This window comes from Zootoca vivipara, chromosome 13 (genome assembly GCF_963506605.1).
Source record: "Zootoca vivipara chromosome 13, rZooViv1.1, whole genome shotgun sequence".
NCBI lineage: Eukaryota > Metazoa > Chordata > Lepidosauria > Squamata > Lacertidae > Zootoca > Zootoca vivipara.
In genome coordinates this window covers 21,071,391-21,093,425 of record NC_083288.1, presented here as the reverse complement: position 1 = coordinate 21,093,425, position 22,035 = coordinate 21,071,391, and the positions used below count along the sequence as shown (strand labels likewise).

At 45.8% G+C, this 22,035-nt stretch overlaps 2 protein-coding genes across 2 annotated transcripts; one reads left to right on the top strand and one right to left on the bottom strand.

Moving 5' to 3' along the window:
* Positions 1-1,229: 1,229 nt before the first annotated feature.
* Positions 1,230-11,844, bottom strand: MRPL10 (mitochondrial ribosomal protein L10). Its single transcript, XM_035135951.2, has 5 exons — positions 11,738-11,844; positions 9,627-9,796; positions 6,764-6,928; positions 5,861-6,005; positions 1,230-1,863 (listed from the first exon to the last, which is right to left on the bottom strand). Exons 1-5 carry the CDS (start codon positions 11,778-11,780, stop codon positions 1,616-1,618), a joined length of 771 nt encoding a protein of 256 aa, XP_034991842.1. The 5' UTR covers positions 11,781-11,844; the 3' UTR covers positions 1,230-1,615.
* Positions 11,845-11,918: 74 nt separating this feature from the next.
* On the top strand, positions 11,919-21,996 carry LRRC46 (leucine rich repeat containing 46). The gene is made up of 8 exons (XM_035135950.2): positions 11,919-12,839; positions 16,160-16,238; positions 16,344-16,452; positions 16,721-16,767; positions 18,158-18,267; positions 18,998-19,067; positions 19,582-19,742; positions 21,596-21,996. The coding sequence occupies exons 1-8, from the start codon at positions 12,827-12,829 to the stop codon at positions 21,976-21,978; spliced, it is 972 nt and encodes a 323-aa protein (XP_034991841.1). The 5' UTR covers positions 11,919-12,826; the 3' UTR covers positions 21,979-21,996.
* Positions 21,997-22,035: the final 39 nt, after the last annotated feature.

The following is a 22,035-nucleotide window of genomic DNA, read 5'->3' as shown; positions in this document are numbered from 1 at the left end:
CAGATTAATCCACTTTCCAATGTACTTTCAATGGGAAAGTTCACTTCAGGTTAAGTACGCTTCAGGTTAAGTACAGACTTCCGGAACCAATTGTGTACTTAAACCGAGGTACCACTGTAATAATAATAATAATAATAATAATAATAATAATAATAATAATATAGCAGTCTGGCAGTCAAAGAGCCCTATCCAAAGTGTTGCGGCCTGCTTTCAAAGCCCCAAACCACTTGAGATCCAAGCACCTGACAGAGCAACTTTTTCCACAACATCCTGCCTATAGACTTAACTAGATGATTAAAGTCACCTGCCAACCCCAACCTCCAATTCCGTGTTTCATCTGAAGTACGACTCATTCTCAAGAATGGGCGCGCATAAACTTTTTTTTCGGATTGACGGCCACAATGACCCATGACCAACCTCTGGGAGCCACATGACCAAATGGGCATGGCCTAAGTGCCAAAGCAGGTAACATTTTTTATTTTTTAATGGCATTGGGGGAGGGCACCAGAAACATTTGGCACCACAGTGAAGGAAATAAGCATAAAATCTTTTTTTTAAGGGAATAAGTTTGGAGGCTACAAAAACCTTTTGGCATCACAGTATCATAGCAGAGGACCTAAGGGAGCAGTCAGAATTTTTTTTAAAGTTTTTTTTAAAAAATGGCAAATTTTGTGGGGCTCGTGAGAGTCCACAAAACACCCATTGGAGGTGAAATATTGCCTGTAGGGCACAGGTTAGCCATCATCGGATCCAGTTGTGGGATGCTGGTGCCAGCCTGGCAATAACCCATGTTTTTTCCTTCTAGCACTTTAAAATATTGTCATGTGTATGCTATATATTTAGTCATATTTCATGGTTTTTATCTTGTCTTTGCTGTTTCAGTTTTTGTAAACTGCCCTGGATTCTATCCCGGAAAGGCCAGTATTACACAATACATTACATAAATAACATTTCATTATCACCCATTCCCACTCCCCAAAACTAAGTAACAAGTACATCATGTAAGCAAGCATTTCTATTAACCATTAAGGGGTATCCTTGCTGGAAGAGCAAGTGAGCATTTTCATCCACTTTGGAGTGTCTGAAAAGCAACTTACTAGAGTTACACCCTATTAATAAAATGTGCATGCAAAGAGTTCACAGAACTCCTATTTGGTTTCACAGATTATATTCAGTGCACTGCCTACCTTCATTCCAGTTGTAGCCCAACACAGTAACACACACAGCAGGATGCTTAAAAATATTTAATAATATTACAACAGTGAGCACGCGACATAATTTTTTTAGGAAGCTGTACCACAGAGATGAACATTAGGCCGCATTTAACACTTTGCCTCTCTATTTATCAGCCTGTGAAGTCTTCTTTTAATTGATAATAAACTTCCATCGGTGTGCTTTCATGCTTGCTAAATCAACAAGAGTTGTGAATCAAGTACTGCCTCAATATCCAGATGGAAATCTGCATTCCAGCATATACCACGTTCATGATCCGGTCCTCATTTCCAAATTGGCTTGGTATACAGAATTTAGCCATCCAACTTTGCCCCACCCAGGATACAAACATGCAACCAACAGCTGTGCCTGAAGCAATGAGCAGAATTGGGAAGAACATTCATCAAAGGGCTTCTGACTTGTCCAGAGTCCCTGTCTCCTTTGCTTCAACAGATTCACAGTTTTGCTGTTTGACATACTGGTCCAGCAAGGAAGTCAAGTGAACAGGGCCGCGTTGTAGAAGTGTGCTAGTCTGGGATGTCATGAGAGAGAGAGCACCCACAACCTCCCCTTGGGCAGTCACCATGGACGGCAGTTTGGCATAGTTTGCGAAACCTTGTTTGCTTAGGATGGTGTTGTCAACACAAGCTCCTGGAAGGATGAGAAAATAGGCACCATCAGTAACATTCAGAAGTACTAAAAATAAAAATAAAAAGTGATGGCCGATATCGGTCATAATATAGATATGTAAGCTTGGGAACCATTGTGGAATATGGCTATAAAATTTACAGCATGTTATAGTTTAAGGGAAAATTACCGTACTTTTCTGTGTATAAGACTAGGTATTTTTCTGTAAAAATCATGGTAGAAAAAGGGGGTTGTCTTATACATGGGTAAGTGTCATAGGGTGGACGTTTGATTGGTTGCTGCCATGGCCATCAGTGGCTATTGTGTGTGTTATTGGTTGCTGCGTCAATGGGTGGTGTTGATTGGCTGACACTGCGGCAATAGGGCGGGCAATTGTCAGCTTTTGCCGGCGAGGGGACAGACGAGAGTCAGATTTTGCAATGCAGATGGGTAAGCAATTTGCGGCAATCCCCCCTTAAAAAGCTCAGTAATCCCTCCACAACTCTGTGCCATCTCCCCCCATCTTCTTAAATTTGAGCCCCTCAAAATAGGGGGCGTCTTATACATGGGGAGTCTTATAGACAGAAAAGTACGGTATATGAAAATGATATATTTTTTGTATCTAATAGCAAGTAAACTGGCAAAAATGTATAAATCTAAATCAAACAAATGTTGGAAATGTAAAGAGAAAGAGGTTCTTTTTACCATATGTGGTGGTCTTGTAATAAGGTTAAAGCTTACTGGGAAATGATATATAATGAATTGAAAAGGATGTTCAAAATAACTTTTATTTTAAAAAACCCCAGAAGATTTTCTTTTGGGAATTATGGGGACAGAACTACCTAAATTGTATAGAAATTTATTTATGTATGCTTCTACAGCAGCAAGAATGTTACTTGCCCAAAAGTGGAAAGAAGCAAAGGTCCCAGTAAAGGAAGGATGGATACAAAAACTTATGGAATATGCAGAAATGGCAAAACTTATCAGAAGAATAAGAAATCAAGATAACAAACTTTTTATAAAAGAATGGAAATGGTTTAATGAATATTTACAGAAAAATTGTAAACAGATAAAAACATTAGCAGGACTATTGTAATAACCTGCAGTTTTATAAAAGTACTAGCTGACCCGGCCACGCATTGCTGTGGTTCTTTCCTGTGATCCCCCCCACCCTGTCACGATCCATGACGTATCCTGCCCCTCCTCCCTCCACCCCGGCTCATCCCTGTGTTTCCGTAGGATACCCTTCTCTCTGTTGTCCCTGGGGAGTGTTGGCCCCTCCCCCCTGTATCTCCATACCTTGGCCCCCACCCTTCGAAAAGGAATTGTTAGGTTCTGGGTTCTATTTCCCAGCATGCACTTTTGTCTGAACCCTCTGTTGTTCCTGGGGAGTGTTGGCCCCTACCCCCGGTATCTTCCTACATTGGCCCCCGTCATTGGAGAAGGAGTTGTCAGTTTCTGGGTTCTATTTCCCAGTATTTACTTTTGTCTGAGCCCTCTGTTGTCCCCTCCCCCCTGTATCTCCATACATTGGCCCCTGCGAACGAATCGTGAACATTTCTATATATTTAGATTAAGGATAGGGGATGATGATGTGCCCTGGGACCCAGATAACTACTTAAAGAATCCCAACCGGGAGGGGGGATCAAATAGCGAAGCCCCATAGCCCCGTAGCAACAGACAGGCCCAGACAGAAGGAGGGGGGTCATATGGGCCACTTGGGGCGGGCCTCCGAATCTAAAGGGGGCCTCGGCCAGCATATTCACAATCAGTAAAATGAGAAAAGTAACAAAAGGGTTTAAAAAGGGCCACATTATCTACCTGGCCCGGGCAAGGGGAAGGTAGGGGATTGTAAATGGGGTGGGGGGTGGCCACTGCAAATATCTGAGGACTTAAACTGGGGAGAGAAAGTGAATGGGTTTTTTAAACAATCAGTTGTTTCTCCTAAAATAAGACATTTGTGCAATATAAGCCATACCCCGAAAATAAGACATAGTGATAGGCGCAGTTCTGGAGGGCCCCAAGGAAGAGGTAAGGCTGGACGCGTAATGAAAAATAAGACATCCCCTGAAAATAAGCTACGTCAGCCCATGACCTATTTGGGCTCCTCCTCCCCCCACCTCCCACCCAGGGCTCCATTTGGGATAGTATTTAATGGGCTGTAGACCTGAGGCCTAGTATGTAAAATGGAGCCAAGGCCTCCTGTTTTACAGGATCTCGTGGCAGAGGCGGGGTTTGCGGGTGTGGTGTGTTGTGGCTATTCCCTGTGAATGGCCCCATGTGTCCCGATCCATGATCTATTCAGTTTGTCCCCCCCCCCATGACCGGTGTGGTAGTGTTGCTAAATGGTAAAGTAAAAACCCCTTGGCATGCAAGGGTCTACATAAATCAAAGGCTGTGCTGTGGCCTGTGCCACCCGCCCCCCCGGCAGGCCCCGACCTCCACTTGGCAATGTTGGTTTTTTTGGTGGGGTTTTTTTTGGGGGGGAGGGTTAGTGGTGCTAAATGGTAAAGTAAAAACCCCTTGCCATGCCCCCAAGTGTGTTGTTGTGGGTTCCCCCCCCCAGGGCCTGTCAGGGGCCTACATTAAACAAAGGCCTAATGGCCGCCTTGGGGGATTTCAAGTTGCTTGGTTGATGATGATGTCATTTGGTTTGTGGGTGTGACTTAGATTTCACAGGAAGGGAGGGGGTGGAGGAGGGTACTACGCCACTTGAGGGTGCTGTCTGACTTGGTGGAAAAGCAGGTCTGCACCTGGGCAGGTGTGCGATTTGAGGGATTTTTGCCCCCAACAACGCTCTAGGAGTGGCCTGGATCGTTGTGTCAAAATTTCAGGACGATCGGTCAAGCGGTTACGGAGAAAAGTGTCAAACGGAATTTCACGATTTTTACATTTATATATATATAGATATATTTACAGTAGATAATTAAATGAGCAAGTTAAATGAACTGGATATGCAGAAGGTATTAAAAAACAAATTTAAGGAACACAGAAAGAGGGGAAGGAACTCAAATTTTGAAATGTTTAATTGATTGCAAATCTAATGAAATGTATAAATTTGAAAAGTATAAATAAAAAACTAAAAAAAGTGATTTGGAAGAGGGTTGCCAAATCAAAACTTTATAGTACTGGTTGTAGACCGAATAGTTTTTTTATGAAGGACAATCATTTTTAAAAGGAGACATAGGGTTGTATCCAATGGCGTCCTACTCAAAGGAGGTGCACTGAAATGAATGGACTAACCTGGAATAATGGTAGGCAGACACAGTTGGGTTAGCACGGGGCATTCAAGTTTAATGCTGGTAGTCAACAGAAGAGGTCGAAAGACACTCTCAAGGCAAATGTAAAAAAAATGTAGTATAAACCCAGACAACTGGTATACACTGGCCTGCAAGCGCTCCAATTGGAGAACAGCCTTTACCAAAGGTGTCATGGGCTTTGAAGACGCTCAAACTTAGGACACAAGGGAGAAACATGCTAAGAGGAATGCACGTTTGGGAAACCCTTACCGTGATCAACTCCTGCCCGGAAACCAATGTCCCCACTGTGGAAGGACGTGTGGATCCAGAACTGGCCTCCACAGTCACGGACTCATTGCTAAAACCATGTTTATGGAAGACAACCTTACTTAGCTACGAGTGATCGCCAAAGATAAGCCTTTTGAATAGGGACTGCACCACAACTGCCTTTTGTATTCACTTTGATGCTTAAACTATTTAATATTACAACAGTCAGCATGTGACGTAATCTTTTAGGAAGCAGTACTACAGAGATAAACATTAGGCTGCATTTAACACTTCGCCTCCCTATTTACCAGCCTGTGAAGTCTGTCTTAATTGATAATAAAATTCCATCGGGATGCTTCCATGCTTGCTAAATCAACAGAGTTGTGAATCAAGTACTGCCTCAATATCCTGATGGAAATCTACATTCCAGCCAGCATACCTCAACTCATGACCTGGTCCTCATTTCTGAATCCATTTGATACACAGAGTTTAGCCATCAAGCTTTCAACATTTACCTAGGAGATTGATCTGTGGCACACCCCTCAGGACTCGCAGCATTTCCTGTGCCCTCGTTTCCGGACTCATCAGTAGGAGGTTGCGCCCCACAAAGAGAGGGAGTAGATTCTTATATTTGGATTCCAAAAGAAAGGGTATCATGACCTGGAAAGGTGGAAGTAAAGAGCCAATTAAACATGGAGAAAATACCCGCTGAACTGGGACAGGACTCCAGTTTTGATTTACAAGTCAAGAAATGAAGAGTTAAGTGATGCTGTAACTACAACCTCTCTTACTGCGTTGGAACTTCTAAAGGACCATGAAGGGTCTCTGGGTTGCGGTCTGCCACCACTAGCTATAAAGCAATATTCAGTTGAAGGAAAGGCTGGATCTAGTGATGGGGGATAAGGGGCATAAACTACAGGGGGCTGGGAGAAGTAGTTGGGCTAGTATGCTGTAGGATTGGACTGAGCCAGCAGACTGGTCAAACTCTAATTGCCATTTGATAAATCGCTGCTATACATTGGGCAAGGGACGAGAAGGCCCTCTAGGAAATTTTGCCAGCCAAATCAAAAATTTCACTTCACTCAAAATTTCTTAGAGGTTGTTGTTTCTGAGCACACATCTCCAAAAGGGTCTCAAAATATCGCACACCAAACTTGGTGGAAACTGGTGCTTTCTAATGAAATGCCTAAGCAACAGCAGGTTCTGTTTATCTGCTGCCCAGATACGAAGTCCGTCAATATATCAATGCACCTCGTGCAACATTTTATATATCCAATACAGCAGATTTGCATGTCAAAGCTTAGCTCTGATTAAGTTTTGCTTTCACAGGATATGGGAAATTGCTTGGAGAAAATGAGGCAACATGCTCTAAGGCACGTTGCTCTATTCCTAAAAGAACTGTTTGCATGTAACTGTACCTCGTTGGGGAAGTATTTAACATGGATGTTGTACTTCCGCAGTCGATGCCCCATGAGTACCATGTCATTTGATGGAACTGGGTTGTACTGGCAGATAGCAATCATTTTACTCTCGTGGAACGCTTGTTTGATATCTCGACGCAACAGCTTCACGTAGCCATTTTCCTGGGGAAGGGGAGAAATTTTGTTTGCTGCCATTAGATTTGAAAAGAGTGAAAACCCACAAAGCTGTTGAAAGCTACACAGATGTAAATTCTGTGCTGCAAAAGGCAGACAGAGTGCAGAGGTTTTGAGTTATCTCTGTAGGTAACATAAAAGTTCTGTTCAGTTGCAAATTGAATAGCAATGGCAAGCAGTATGCGTGCTTGTACAGAAAACAAATGAATTAGATTAAACTTGATTTAAATCTGTGGTTTAAATTGACATTGTGTTCCCGATGATTTAAGCAACTGATTTAGACCTACCTAGCCTGCCCAGGGAACAGGGCATTTCCATGCTCTGTGCATACCTAGTGAAGCGTTGAAACCAAATAAAATGTTTTCATTCAAGCCTGAACTCTGTTAGAAAGTTTTCATGCTATGAAGGTTTATCCCTGTGACTTCAAAGAATCACAGAGTTGGAAGGGACCCTGAGGATCATCTAGTCCAACCCCATGCAATGCAGGCATATGAAGCTGCCCCAGATGGGGCTCGAACCAGCAACCTTAGCATAAACAGGCAATATGTGCAAAACCTGCTATAGTGATTATCACTCATTATTATTTATTTACTTCTATACTGCAAACTCTTATAAAATATATATTTGTGAGTTACAGAAACCAACTTTAGAGTGATTAGCAGCCTTCCCCGTATCACATAGCAATGAGGAAAGTTTCAAAAGTCGTTTGTCATAGGAGAGTGAATTCCATTAAGTAAGAAGACACCCTTGCATTACTCTAAGTAGCTCCTTGAATTCAAGCCCTTAAACGGATTCTCTGCAAAGGAGTTCATTTTCCAGGGGGGGGGGATGCAGTGACCTGTTTTGTGTACCTCCAATCCTTCACTTGGGCCAAACAGTTAAGAGCCAAAGTGACAAGCCTTGCCAGTGATTCTGCCCACCAAATAATCTTTCACAAGGAAGGAAAGGACTGAGGAGGAGGACTTGGCAGAACAGAGCATTCCTGTCTTCTAAGTTTCCAGGCATCAGCCACACAATGTCAATCCTATCGTCACTGTCACAAGAGCTGAAAATTTGTTTTAAAATTCATGAAAGCTGAGATTCTCAAGTCTGCACCCCGTAGCGTAGCACCAAAGGCAATGGAAACAATGCAGTTGTTACAGCACTTCTGAAAAATTATCAGGCTCCGATTCTGGTGAATCTCCTGCAGAAAACAGTTCTTCAGTTAGTGCAATAGTTCCCAATAATGCTTCTTGACATGGCGACAATGTATTTATCTAAAATTTCTATACTACGTCTCTATTTCATGGGGCTCTGGTAGGTATAAAACCATGAAGGGAAAAACAGTTTGAATACATGCAAAACATGAAAAAAATAGTTTTAAAAGAAAAATCTATGCAACAAATTCTAATCTAATGAAACTAAACAACGTAGAAGGAAGATAGATGCTAGCTAGACGCTCTCTCGGGCAAGAACTTCTATAGGAAGAACTTCACTACATAGAAGGTTGTGGATCTATGAGCCACACACGACACAATCAGTTTTCTCAGGTGACATAAATATCATGGTGATCATGGTGGAACATGACTGAAGATGCAGTTCCTGAATAAAGTTCTTTGGGGGCTTTTAGGTTAAAAGGAGCACACTTGAATTGGAGTCAAACGTTTTGGCTCCCGAATGCCACAAACCCGGAAGTGAGTGTTCAGTTTGCGAACGTTCTTTGGAACCCAAATGTTCGACATGACTTCCGCGGCTTCCAATCGGAAGCTGCACCTTGGTTTCCGAACGTTTTGGAAGTCGAATGGACTTCTGGAACGGATTGGCAAAGTAGACTAAAACAATTAAAATTGCCTAAAACTTTCTTGCCTAAAACCTATCCATTCTGAAGGAAATCAGCCCTGAGTGCTCACTGGAAGGACAGATCCTGAAGCTGAGGCTCTAATACTTTGGCCACCTCATGAGAAGAGAAGACTCCCTGGAAAAGACCCTGATGTTGGGAAAGATTGAGGGCACTAGGAGAAGGGGACGACCGAGGACGAGATGGTTGGACAGAGTTTTCAAAGCTACGAACATGAGTTTGACCAAACTGCAGGAGGGAGTGGAAGACAGGAGTGCCTGGCATGCTCTGGTCCATGGGGTCACAAAGAGTCGAACACAACTAAATGACTAAACAACAACAACAAAACTTTCTAAATGTCAGAGTAGGTGGGGTAGGTGTGTCTATACAGTGGTACCTTGGGTTACAAAAACACTTCAGGTTACAGACTCTTCTATCCCGAAAGCAGTACCTCGGGTTAAGAACTTTACCTCAGGATGAGGACAGAAATTGCGCGCCGGCAGCAGCGGGAGGCCCCATTAGCTAAAGTGGTACCTCAGGTTAAGAATGGTTTCAGGTTAAGAACGGACCTCCGGAACGAATTATGTTTGTAACCAGAGGTACCACTGTATAATAATGTCTTCAGCAGGCACTGAAAGGAATAGAGTGAAGGTTCAGGAAAAGAGCAGAGTATCAGACATCATTTGCATTCAGTGTGTTGCCCTTATGAGGCTAAAAGGGTTATCTGGTACCAAGTTCATAACAGCCCTGCTGCAATTGGCAAAAACATGGATAAAGAAGGGCAGAGAGCCTACTCAACGATTTTGAGGGCTCTGCACCATAGAGTTTAGACAGTAACAATCAGCGTAGGAGGGCGTGTTGTGTTGTTACCTCTTCAACTTGTTTCACTTGGGGTTTGATGCACCCCTCTGGGATCAAAGGCTTTGGTGGGATGTATTTTGTCACCTCCATCAGCTTCTGACGCACAAAATGCATAGGTCTCCAATGGCGAGTGACAGCTTTGGAGCCATGGCGAATAAGTTGAAGGGTGGGCAGCCAGTCTGGAGCAATGGAAAAGCAGAACAATCTGAATGGCTAGGCCCCCCAAGACACAACAACCCCCAAACGTAGGACATTCTGTGGGCTCTCATACTGTGTAATCCCATCCTTTCCAACCATAAAAAACTGAGCTAAGGGGAAGCATAGAATCCTAGTGTTCCAAAGGATGAAAAAGCCACCCACTCTCACCTCCTCAGGTGTTGCCGCTCCACATACTAATCTACACATTCCCAACTGGTGCTCCAGAAACAGGCAGCGACATTAACAGATACTTACAGAGTAGAAACCTTTGTGACTCATGCAAGCCAGCTAAATGACAGATTACAGCAGAAGGCGAAAAAATTAAAGGCAGAAAGAAGCAGCCTAATGCTGTTCTACATATTTATAGTGTGCCTATAGTTACAGTATTGCATGCTGCTCTGGTAACTCGGAGTCAGAGATGAGCTGAAACAGGTTCAACAGCACAATTTTGAATGTGTATGCACACGGGAATTCTTAACACAACTTGAGTGGGGGGCTTACCAAATGTTAATGGACTGGAGGGACAACAGTACAGCCTATTCCTAACGGTACTAAGGAAGTACTTTTCTGTCTATAAGACGCCCCCATGTATAAAATGCCCCCCTATTTGGGGGGGCCTCAACATTTAGAAAATAGGGGGGATTGAGCTTTTGGGGGGGGGAGATTATTTGGGGGAATGCTGATTGCTCACCCGCCAGAACGCAGCACACAACTGCTTGCGTTTTAGAAACCACCTATCAGCTGCTCAATCGCCGCCATTAGCCCTCCTAATTGCCGCTGCAGCAGCCAATAGGCAGCTGCCCTTGTCGCAGCCAGCAGGAGTGTGATTGGCAGCCCCTGGTTCTGTGATGCAAGCGGTTGTGTGCTGCATTCCGGCGGGTGAGCAATTTCCGCCCCCCCCCCAACCAAGCGGCCCATCACCACCTACAATTTTGGGCTTGTGCAAAGAAACCATTTGCCCGTCCCCATCCCCCCCAACACTACTTGTGTATAAGATGACCCTAAATTTTGAACCTAATTTTTGGGTCAAAAAAGCTTGTCTTATACATGGAAAAATACGGTAAATGTAAATTCTGAGTATATAATTAATAGCAAGGAACAAAGTGGCAAGGAACATTATTTTTGCTGTTATGGCATCAGAGGCACAAAGAATTTAGGACTGCCTCCCATTCTTATTTTTTATAGACGGTTTGCATTTTGGGTGCCTCAGTAGGAAACCCATTACGGGCAGATTTTCTCCATATTGTTACCATATTCAACAAACATTCCAATGGCCAATAAAACATTTCACATGAATGACAAATGCTAGATTACGCATTTTAAGAGACCGAACTAAATTTATTTTCTGCCAAAGATTCCTGCATTGCAGGGGGTTGGACTTGATGACCCTGGTGTTCCCTTCCAGTTCTATAATTCTATGATAGCGTGATCTGCATGCCCACCAACTTCACTTCCACTTCACTGCCAGACTGGGTAATTTCCCTTGCCACCACAAATTCAATCACACATGACATTTGTGGAAAGGCCGGGCTGGGTTGGGGTCGAGACGCGAATTTCTGGGAACTTTGAGCCTAGCTCTTCCCCCCAAGAGTCCTTCGAGCGCTGCACGGGTTTAAAGAACAGGTGCAGCTGCCTTTAGCTCTGCAACATCTCATTAGCCTTGAAATGAATGACTGGACACGCCACAGAGTCTGTCCAATAATAAAAAAAGGCAACCCCAGAAATGCCACATTCTGGATCTGGGATGGTGGGGTGGGAAGAAATGTATTAAGATTCTGGATTTCAACAGGGCGAGATGTAGGGCACTGGATTCCCACGAGGCTGGAGGAAGGGGAGGAAAGGCAACGCGTGAAGGGGGCAGTTATTAGCAACCAGTTAACTGCAGGAGAACAAAACTTCCCTAACATCGATCTTGCCCTTACCGGTTTTGCAAAACCTTTTGCTCCAGCGAGTAACAGCAGCCATCTTGAGGGGTGTGCGGCGAAAAGAAGCCGAGCATTATGGGATGGAGATGAAAGCTCCTCCTTGGGTGGGCGGTGCGGAGGTTTAAAGGAGAAGGAACCCTTTTTCCCCCCTTATGAAGCCTGACAAGGAAAAAGAAACCTCCTGGCTACCGTATTAGCAACGGGTTACGTGCGATCTCCTGCTTCACAATTGCTTCATAGAAGCGAAAGGCGGGGGGCTTTTATTTCCCAGAAGCCCTCCCTTGTTGTTGCTAAGGCAAGACTTCACGACTTCCTCCATCAACCCCCCCTAAACGCGCCAAGCTGTTCTTCAAGAAAAGAAAAGAAATAAATCTCACCGAGACCCTCCCGCCCCGTCTCTCGCTGCAGCTGAGACCCTTCCTCAAGACCCCCCCTCCAGGTGTTGCTTAAGGCCTCATTCGGACCGGGGTGCCCCCTCTCCTCAAGGTGCAACTCGGAAGACCCCCTTCTCAAGCCTTTGAGGCTTTGCAAAGGATGCCCCGCAAGCCGTCTAACATCCCTCAGGAGAAAGATACCCCAATGCATGCACTCTCCTGGCTAGGGAGAATCCTGCTGCAAGCTCTTGCCCAAAAGGGCACTGCGCTATCCCCACAAATCACCCTCCTCTCTCTCTCCCCCCCCCCCCCAGTTGCCACACGGCCACTTCGAAGGGGAGACCGCGGAACCCTTCCACGCCTTCCTAAGGGGAAATCCCACAACATCCTCTCTGCCTGTTGCTAAAGAGATCCCGCGACTTCCCACCCGTTGCTAGGCAACCTCCAAGTTGCTGCTGCTGCTGCTGCTAAGGCCGTTTCTCCCCTCCAGTCCTCGCTCCTAGGGCTTGTTGCCAGGACGACCTTGACACTAGTTACGAACAGTTGCTATGGAGATTTCCAAACTGTAGCTGCTTCAGGTTCCCTTCTCCTCCTCCTCCCCGCCGCACAGCACCACAAATTCCCAGGGTGCCTCACACTCAGCATAGATAGGGCTGTTGCATTCCTGGGAGTGGTGTGGTCAAGGTATCCCGGCTGGTGACTCTTTTCATCAATGATGTCAGGAGGTGAGTAATCATGTCTGAAGGTGCCTTAACCCCTAAGTGGGGCTGGTTGTCTGTGTGTTATATATGTACAGGTACTCTTTTTTTTTGTTTAGTCCAGGCATCCCCAAACTGTGGCCCTCCAGATGTTTTGGCCTACAACTCCCATGATCCCTAGCTAAGAGGACCAGTGGTCAGGGATGATGGGAACTGTAGTCCAAAACATCTGGAGGGCCACAGTTTGGGGATGCCTGGTTTAGTCATTTAGTCGTGTCCGACTCTTCGTGACCCCATGGACCAGAGCATGCCAGGCACTCCTGTCTTGCACTGCCTCCCGCAGTTTGGTCAAACTCATGTTCATGGCTTCGAGAACACTGTCCAACCATCTCGTCCTCTGTCGTCCCCTTCTCCTTGTGCCCTCAATCTTTCCCAACATCAGGGTCTTTTCCAGGGAGTCTTCTCTTCTCATGAGGTGGCCAAAGTATTGGAGCCTCAGCTTCAGGATCTGACCTTCTAGTGAGCACTCAGGGCTGATTTCCTTAAGAATGGGTAGGTCTGATCTTCTTGCAGTCCATGGGACTCTCAAGAGTCTCCTCCAGCACCATAATTCAGAAGCATCAATCCTTCAGCGATCAGCCTTCTTTATGGTCCAGCTCTCACTTCCATACATCACTACTGGGAAAACCATGGCTTTAACTATACGGACCTATGTCGGCAACGTGATGTCTCTGCTTTTTAAGATGCTGTCTAGGTTTATCATCGTTTTTCTCCCAAGAAGCAGGGGTCTTTTAATTTCCTGACTGCTGTCACTATCTGCAGTGATCATGGAGCGCAAGAAAGTAAGATATCTCACTGCCTCCATTTCTTCCCCCTCTATTTGCCAGGATGTGATGGGACCAGTGGCCATGGTCTTGGTTTTTTTGATGTTGACTGAGCTTCAGACCATATTTTGTGCTCTCCTCTTTCACCCTCATTAAGAGGTTCTTTAATACCTCCTTACTTTCTGCCATCAAAGTTGTGTCATCTGCATATTTGAGGTTGTTGACATTTCTTCCGGCAGTCTTCATTCCGGCTTGGGATTCATCCAGTCTAGCCTTTCGTATGATGAATTCTACATAGACACCCACAACTATATCTGTGTAGGATTGGCTTTTGGGGAGGAGGAGAAATTCAGCAGGTGGAAACCTCCTTTATCAACATTATGGGCGCTCCAGGTTCTCTCCTGTGCCAAATGCTCTTAATAATTTGTTAGATCTTACTTGATTTCCATTATAAATATTAAACAAGTTTGCATTTAAGAGCTAATGCACAAAACTAGCTGAACTTTAAAATTAGAATCCTTTTGATTGTCAGTGCATTGTATTATAGGACTATTATTATTATTATTATTATTATTATTATTAATTTCTATCCCACTTTATATTTTTAAGGAAAAAAACCTCAAAGCGATTTACAACCTACATTAAAATGTCAAATAAAACAATCCACAGTACAGAAGAAAGTCAGATATAAAGCATACATCTGAAGCAATGCAATTAATGGGAAACAAAAATGTTGTTTTGAAGATTTCAAAAGAAAACATTACAAAGGAGGTCAAGTGCAAAATGCACCTTTAACACAGCAAAGCTAACAAACAAATTAATCATAATAACACCTCAAAAGAAAACATTACTAAAGAACGTAAAATATAAAATGCACATTTAAAATGGCATCATTAACAAGAGACTAAGAATATCTCTGGCATAGAACGTATCTGCTGTTGTTGCTGCCGATCTTGCAAATTATGGTTCATGATGGGCAGCGGCTGTGGAAGCTCAGTCCTTTTTGAGACAGTGGGCACATTTGGAATTTTAAGCACGTAGACCCCCGGTGGCGCAGGGCACCATGGCGCCGGCCCGCCAGGAGGGCGCCGTGAGCTGCGCCCGCCCGCTGGCCGGCCGGTCCGCCGGTCCGCTGCGCAGGGTGCCCACCTGCCCACCGCGCTGGGAAACGGGGCGGGAGAGCACCGGAGAGATCGCGCTGTGCCTGCCCGCCCGCCATGCAGCAGCGCCGGGGCCACCCACCCACCGCGCTGGGAAATGGGGCGGAAGGTCGCCGGAGAGATCGCGCTGTGCCTGCCCGCTCGCCCGCCGCGCAGCAGCGCCGGGGCCACCCGCCCACCGCGCTGGGAAACGGGGCGGAAGGGCGCCGGAGAGATCCGGCGCACCATGGCGCCAGGGGCGCTTAAGACGGCCCTGATTTTAAGAAAGCGTCATGGGTGCCAGTCACAATATGGCTGCCATGGGAGCATGAGATAGGAGGAGGAGGAGGAGGAGGAGGAGGAGGAGGAGGAGGAGGAGGAGGAGGAGAAGAAGAAGAAGAAGAAGAAGAAGAAAAGAGTTTGGATTTGATATCCCGTTTATCACTGCCCGAAGGAGTCTCAAAGCAGCTAACAATCTCCTTTCCCCTCCTCCCCCACAACAAACACTCTGTGAGGTGGGTGGGGCTGAGAGACTTCAGAGAAGTGTGACTAGCCCAAGGTCACCCAGCAGCTGCATGTGGAGGAGCGGAGACGCGAACCCGGTTCCCCAGATTACAAGTCTACCGCTCTTAACCACTACACCACACGGGCTCACAAAATGCACAAAATGGCTGAGGCAGAACTGCCTACGTCAACCACTGCTGCATTTGCTCAGAGAACAGGTCTTGCAACGTTCCTCTGTTCAGAGGAGAAAGGAAGATGGTTGTTCAGTCTTGCCAACCGATGGAGGGGTGTGCTGATGTCAGTTTTTCTGGTTCTGTTTTTAATGAGAATGCGCAGGCATAACTAATCAACGTTAAGTGTCTGAATATGCAAATATGCACTCAGTCTCTTCCTTAAAATCATATGAATGTAGTCAGAGCCTTGAGAGATCACATCAAAGTCCACTTACATAAGCTTCCTTAGCAGAATCCCAGCAACCAACAGGTGCCAGGTGATCCACTAAAAATGACTAGTCCCAACACTGAACTACAAATTATGTTCTGCCCATCCCTGCATAGAGTTGCCATATGTCTTCTTTTTTCCAGGACACGTCCTTTTTTCATGGGTAGGGTTGTCATAGTGAGCCATAGTTAAATGTAGAAGTCGACAGATGTGTCCTCTTTTTTGCTCTTCAAAATAGGGGAACCCTACAGCATCATGAAGTCAATGAATAGGAAGCGATTTGAGCCTTTAGAAGACGTGCTTATTTTTTTTATTACTACCCTTGGTCTAATATGGCACTTCAAGTGAATTGATAGCTAAATATCACCTGGCTTTGCGATCTAAAGGGAATTCCAGTGGTTTTGCTTTCAGATAACTCACAGAAGTTCTCTCCCCATAGGAGGAGTGAGTATGACGAAATCCCTCATTGCTCAGAGGAACCTGAACATTCCAGTGGAGAAAGAGTCCCCGGAGAGTATGTGAGTATCTTATGCATTGAGCTTTCATTCAGATGGTGATAATATTCAGGGGTGGAAGGAGAGGAGATGTGGTGCTGATTTCTGATAAACGTCTCTTCCTTTTAGATCCCAAGCCTTGACTTCTCTTCATTCCCTCCGGCTAGACAGAGAGAGAATTAGCTGCATCGCAAATCTGCAAGGTTTAGAGCAGGTCCACAGCCTCTACCTGCAACAGGTAAAACATGTCACTGCGCCGTTCACTGCCATGATACAACAACATTCTCTTGAAAAGATGGGGCCCTGTCAAAGCCTGGTCAGTTAGAGTAGAAATATCCCAAGAGAAAGGCATCGGCCCAAGTTCAAGGACACCGTGAAAAACTTTGGTTGTGTGTTGAAGGAGTACTGAACCAGGAACACAGGGAGGAAAAAAAGTGTTTGTGTGTGCATTCATGGGCTCCATTATTCAGAGGTTCGGAAGCTGATTAATGTTAATTTCATTTTAGAACCAAATAGAGAAAATTGAGAACTTGAGCTGCTTTCCAAACTTGACGTAAGTGATATTACTTGTTTTCCCAACATTATACAGTGATTGTTCCGGTTTTCAAATGATTTTCGGAAGCCGAACATCCAACGCGGCTTCCGTAGCTTCAGATTGGCTGCAGGATGCTCCTGCAGCCACTCGGAAGCCGTGCCTTGGAAGACAAACATTTTGGAAGTCAAACAGACTTCCGGAATGGATTCCGTTCAACTTCCAAGGCATACGTCTGTATCTACCTACCTACCTACCTGCCTACCTACCTACCAACCTCCCTTCCTACCTTTAAAAGGACATTTTGTGTGGAAGTTAGAGAATTTCAACCGCTTCTAAATCAAGCCAACTGGGGAGTCAATATTTTGTTCAAGTAGTGGGTCCTGAAGGAGGAATAAGTAGTTTGATGAACAGAGCAGGAAGGCTGTGATGCTTAGGGAGGATCATGGCAGAAGACAACCGGGAGCAGAGTCAGAAGAGACAAGGCGGCCAACCAAAGATGAGTTAGAGGATCCACACCATACATGTTAAGTACACCCAAAGCTCATTTAAAGCACATGACTTCCCCCAAAGAATCATGGGAAATACAGTTCCCATTTAAATAACATTCGATACACATTTAAAGCACTTGGCTTCTCCAAAATATGCGTTAAAGGTGAAGGGACCCCTGACCGTTAAGTCCAGCCGCGGACGACTCTGAGGTTGCGGTGCTCATCTCGCGTTATTGGTCGAGGGAGCCGGCGTACAGCTTCCGGGTCATGTGGCCAGCATGACTAAGCCGCTTCTGGCGAAGCAGAGCAGCACACAGAAACGCCGTTTACCTTCCCGCTGTAGCGGTACCTATTTATCTACTTGCACTCTGACATGCTTTCAAACTGCTAGGTTGGCATGAGCAGGGACCGAGCAACGGGAGCTCACCCTGTCATGGGGATTCAAACCGCCGACCTTCCGATCGGCAAGCCCTAGGCTCTGTGGTTTAACCCACAGCGCCACCCGTGTTCCTTAATGTTCTTTAAATGTATGACGTGGACCTGCCCAGAGAGGTAAGAGGTATTATTCCCACCATGTAGAGAATATAGGCTAAAGGCCTTCTCCCTGGTGTGCTGGTTTTCGTTGTGGAGGGGATATTTTTATGCTTCCATCATCAGGAGCAAAGGTACAGGGAGTTTTAATTGTGAGGAGCAGAAGTGCATTGCTAATTTCAAACCAGTGCAGGGAATAAAGGAGAGTGAAGGGGAAAGATGCTGACTGCATCCGGCCTTGAGAGTTGCATCACAACTCTTTCCTGCTGCCCAGTGAGAAGTAGATCACAGCTTCAATGTGCAGTTCCCCTTCTCTAGAAGGCAGAGTCATCTTTGGTCTCCTGGATCTCTCCTCCTCCTCCTCCTATTGTGTTCTCATGCAACTGCAGTTTTCTGACATTAGCCGGGAACCGCATTAGCCAAGTGGAGAACCTCCAACCTCTCCTGAAGCTGCAGTTTCTGGATCTCTCACAGAACCGCATTGAAACACTGGACACAGGTACAACTTTTCCTACACTCAGCTTCCCCACCTGCAATACTCTCTTGTGGAGTATCAAGTCTCCCAAGGCTCCATTGTGGAAAACAACTCACCCATCCGTCTACTCCGATGTGTATTAAGACTAAATCAAACCGGCTGGCTGCTTATCCAGCCAATTTGACTAATAAAACACTGGGCTAGGAGTACTCTGTGCATAAATAACAAAAGAAAACAAAATCCCTCATGAAATCCAGTACCCCTGGCCAACTCAAATTCTCTTGTGCAGGTGAATTTCCCACTGGGTTGACAGATCAGATCTGTTTGCCACCCTTATTTTAGCCTCAGAAGCTAGTACAGTGGTACCTCGGTTCTCAAATTTAATCCGTTCCAGAAGTCCACTCGACTCTCGGAACGTTCAGAAACCAAGGCGAGGCTTCCAATTGGCTGCAAGTGCTTCCTGCACTCAAGCGGAAGCCGCGTTGGATGTTTGGCTTCTGAAAAATGTTCAAAACCACCCAGAATACTTACTTCTGGGTTTTTGGCGTTCGGGAGCTTATTTGTTCGTCAACTAAGTGCCGTTCGAGAACCAAGGTTTGACTGTACCAGAAAGGCAGCTGTCCCATGTAAAAAAGGAGCTCATCCCCCATGTTTTGCTTCATGTGCTAAACTTGAATAAGCCAGCACCGCATCCTGTATCCAGTTTGCATTTGTTCCCATCAGCTCCCCTGGTTCTGCCTAATTTTCTGTACAGATGAGCTGCCCCGGAGCCTCGTGATCCTTGACCTGAGAGGAAACGAATGCACTAAGCAGAACAGTTACAGGTAAAGGCAAGAATCGATCCACTCTCCTGCATAATATCCCACCCAATAGTTTTATGCATGTGCATCGTACCCATGTAGAACCTACAGGTGAGGGATGATGAAGAGTGCAACCTCCCCCATCTGGTTCCCTGTGTTGGCATACCTTGCCCCATCTCTGGGACATTGCCTGCCTGTTGCCTGGGCGTCCTGCAGGAATGGAGGTTTCCATGCACAGTACCATAGGAAAAAGTCAAGGGAAGGATCAGAATTGATGGGAGGTGTGGGAAGCGGTGGCAGGGCTTTCTAAGCAACAACAGCATGGCTTCTAGCAGCTCTTTTAGGAGTGGGGGGGAGAAGGCCTCTGTGTCCGATTCTTCATTCAAGTGCCCAAGAAACGGGTGCATCCAGGAAGTTTGCCTCTCCTTTAGCAACTTTAGCCCCACCTCACTAGGGGGCTGCCATGGGCTTTGGAGATGGGAGCTGTTCTGTTTGACCCCCAGCTTGAGAACTCTTCCTTCCTTCTGGCCATCCCAAGGGAGCGCGTGTTGGCAGCTCTGCCCCATCTGAAAGAACTGGATACGCAGGGTGTTCCCAATCTGAAAGTCAGCCTCCAAACTGAAGAAGAAGAGGAGGGCAGTTCAGAAGACAGCGACGAAGATTGGTCTGATCTCGCTGCACCCCTGAGCGTAGAAAAAGGTACCCCCCAATTTTCCAGGCCAGGTTTTAGGTGTTAGGAACATCGGGGACTAAGGACCTTCTTTGCATGCTGCCTCTACCACGTGAGGTCTGGAGGGTGGCAACACAAGAACGGGCCTTTTCTGCAGTGGCTCCCCATTTGTGGAATGCTTTCCCCAGGGAGGGTCGCCTGGCACATTCATGACCGAACAGGGCTTTTGTTTGCTTGGTTTGCTGAGATTCCTAGTTCAAATTCCGCGCTGAGAAATGTTCAGTTCTGAACCCTGGGTGTGGTTAGAAGGGGCGTCTCCACCCCCGCCGTTCAGCCCAGACACGGAGGTCCAGCACCGAGGGCCTTCTGGCGGTTCCCTCATTGCAAGAAGTGAGGTTACAGGGAACCAGACAGAGGGCCTTCTCGGTAGTGGCACCCGCCCTGTGGAACGCCCTCCCAGCAAATGTCAAGGCAATAAGCAATTATTTTACTTTTAAGACAACTGAAGGCAGCCCTGTTTAAGGAAGTTTTTAATGTTTGATGCTGTATTGTTTTTAATATTCGGTTGGAAGCCGCCCAGAGTGGCTGGGGAAACCCAGCCAGATGGGCGGGTTATAAATAATAAATAATTATTATTATTATTTAGGCGCCAGGCGAAAACATTCCTCTCCTCCCCAGCCTTTGGCTGTTTAATATTCTACAGCCTTTTCAATGTGTTTGTGGGAGGGAAGGGCTCTTGTTCTGTTGGTTTCAACAAAATAAATGTTATTATCTGGTGAATAAATAAAATGTTTTCATCTTGTGAACTGCCCTGAGATTTTTGGCGGTCTATATATAAATCAAATAAATAAGATGCCATGTGTAAGTTTATAAAGCGACGCTCATTAACAGTTGTTACATTTATACACAGTATGTCACTTCTCTCTGGTATGGAACTCTACGTAGCATTCCCAGAGGGTCTCCCCATTTATGGACTGACCAGACCTAGCACTCCACAGTTTCAGCAGAGCAACTGCCTCATGTCCCTGGGATAATTAAGTACAGGAAATTTGAGCGACTCTCCAACTTCCTGCCTAAGCTGGTTCCGAGGCCGAAAGGGCAGTCGTTCCAGTGACACACACTAGTCAAAAACTTGTGGGGTTCCACTAGTCATCCCCACATAAAGGAACACTCTGTGCTCATTCTGGAGGCAGCTGCTGCTGCAGAGCTCCCTGTGCCTCTCGAGCAAGTGTCTTCCGGATGATGCAGACTCCATGTAATTGCAAATAATTAATATTTTGGCCAAGAGTGCACACACTGTTGCCCTTTTAAAAAAAAAATCCCCTGGGAAATCACAGATTCCTGCTGCACATCTGCTGGGAATGGACAGTGGGAAAAGGAATTGGCGGGGACGTGTTTATCCAGTGCCAGAGCACAGTGCGCCTGCTTTTTTACTTATATCCTCTTCAATCGAGCCATAAGGTGGCTAGATTGGCCTCAACTAGGGACAGGGCCTTTTCAGTATTGGCCCCAACTTGGTGGAACGCTCTCTCACAGGATACCAGGGCCCTGCGGGATTTGTCATCTTTCCGCAGGGCCTGCAAGACAGAGCTGTTCCGCCTGGCCTTTGGGTTGGATTCAGTCTGACCCCTGTGTTTTCCTCCCTCATGGTTTGGATTTATGGACTACAGTACTTAAAACGAGGCTGCATTTTAAATTTTAATATTGTATTTTAATCTGTTTTTTAATTAATTGCTTTCTTTTCTTTTATGTCTTATTGTAATTCTATTGGTGTTAGCCACCCTGAGCCCGGTTTTGGCTGGGGCGGGGCGGGGTATAAATAAAATTATTATTATTATTATTATTATTATTATTATTATTATTATTATTATTCATTTGGCAGACTTCTTTGCTAACCTCCGTGAGGAGTTTAGAGCCCACTCAGCCCAGCGGAGGGAGGAGGAAGCGAGGGAATACGAAGACCGCTTGGAGGAGCTGAGGCAGATGCAGAATCTGAGAGAGCTGGTGTTCAACACAAGTGAAAGGCCGCCCTGGCCATTCGGTGTACCAGAACAAATATCCGCAGCCCCAGAGGGGAGCGTGCTCCAAAGCGATCACCACCACCACCCTCCTCCCAACCTTTCGAAAACGGCAAATCCAACACCCAAAAAGGGGCCAAGACCCTCAAAGGGGAAGGCCGCAGCCTCGAGTCCAACACAGCTGAAAACTTCGAAGGGAGAGGGGTCTGGTGTAACGAAAACCACAAGCAAAGGAGTAAAGAAATGATTAGTGCATCATTTTGCTTTTCCGTTTTTAATATGCGCTTGATTCTGACAAACAAAT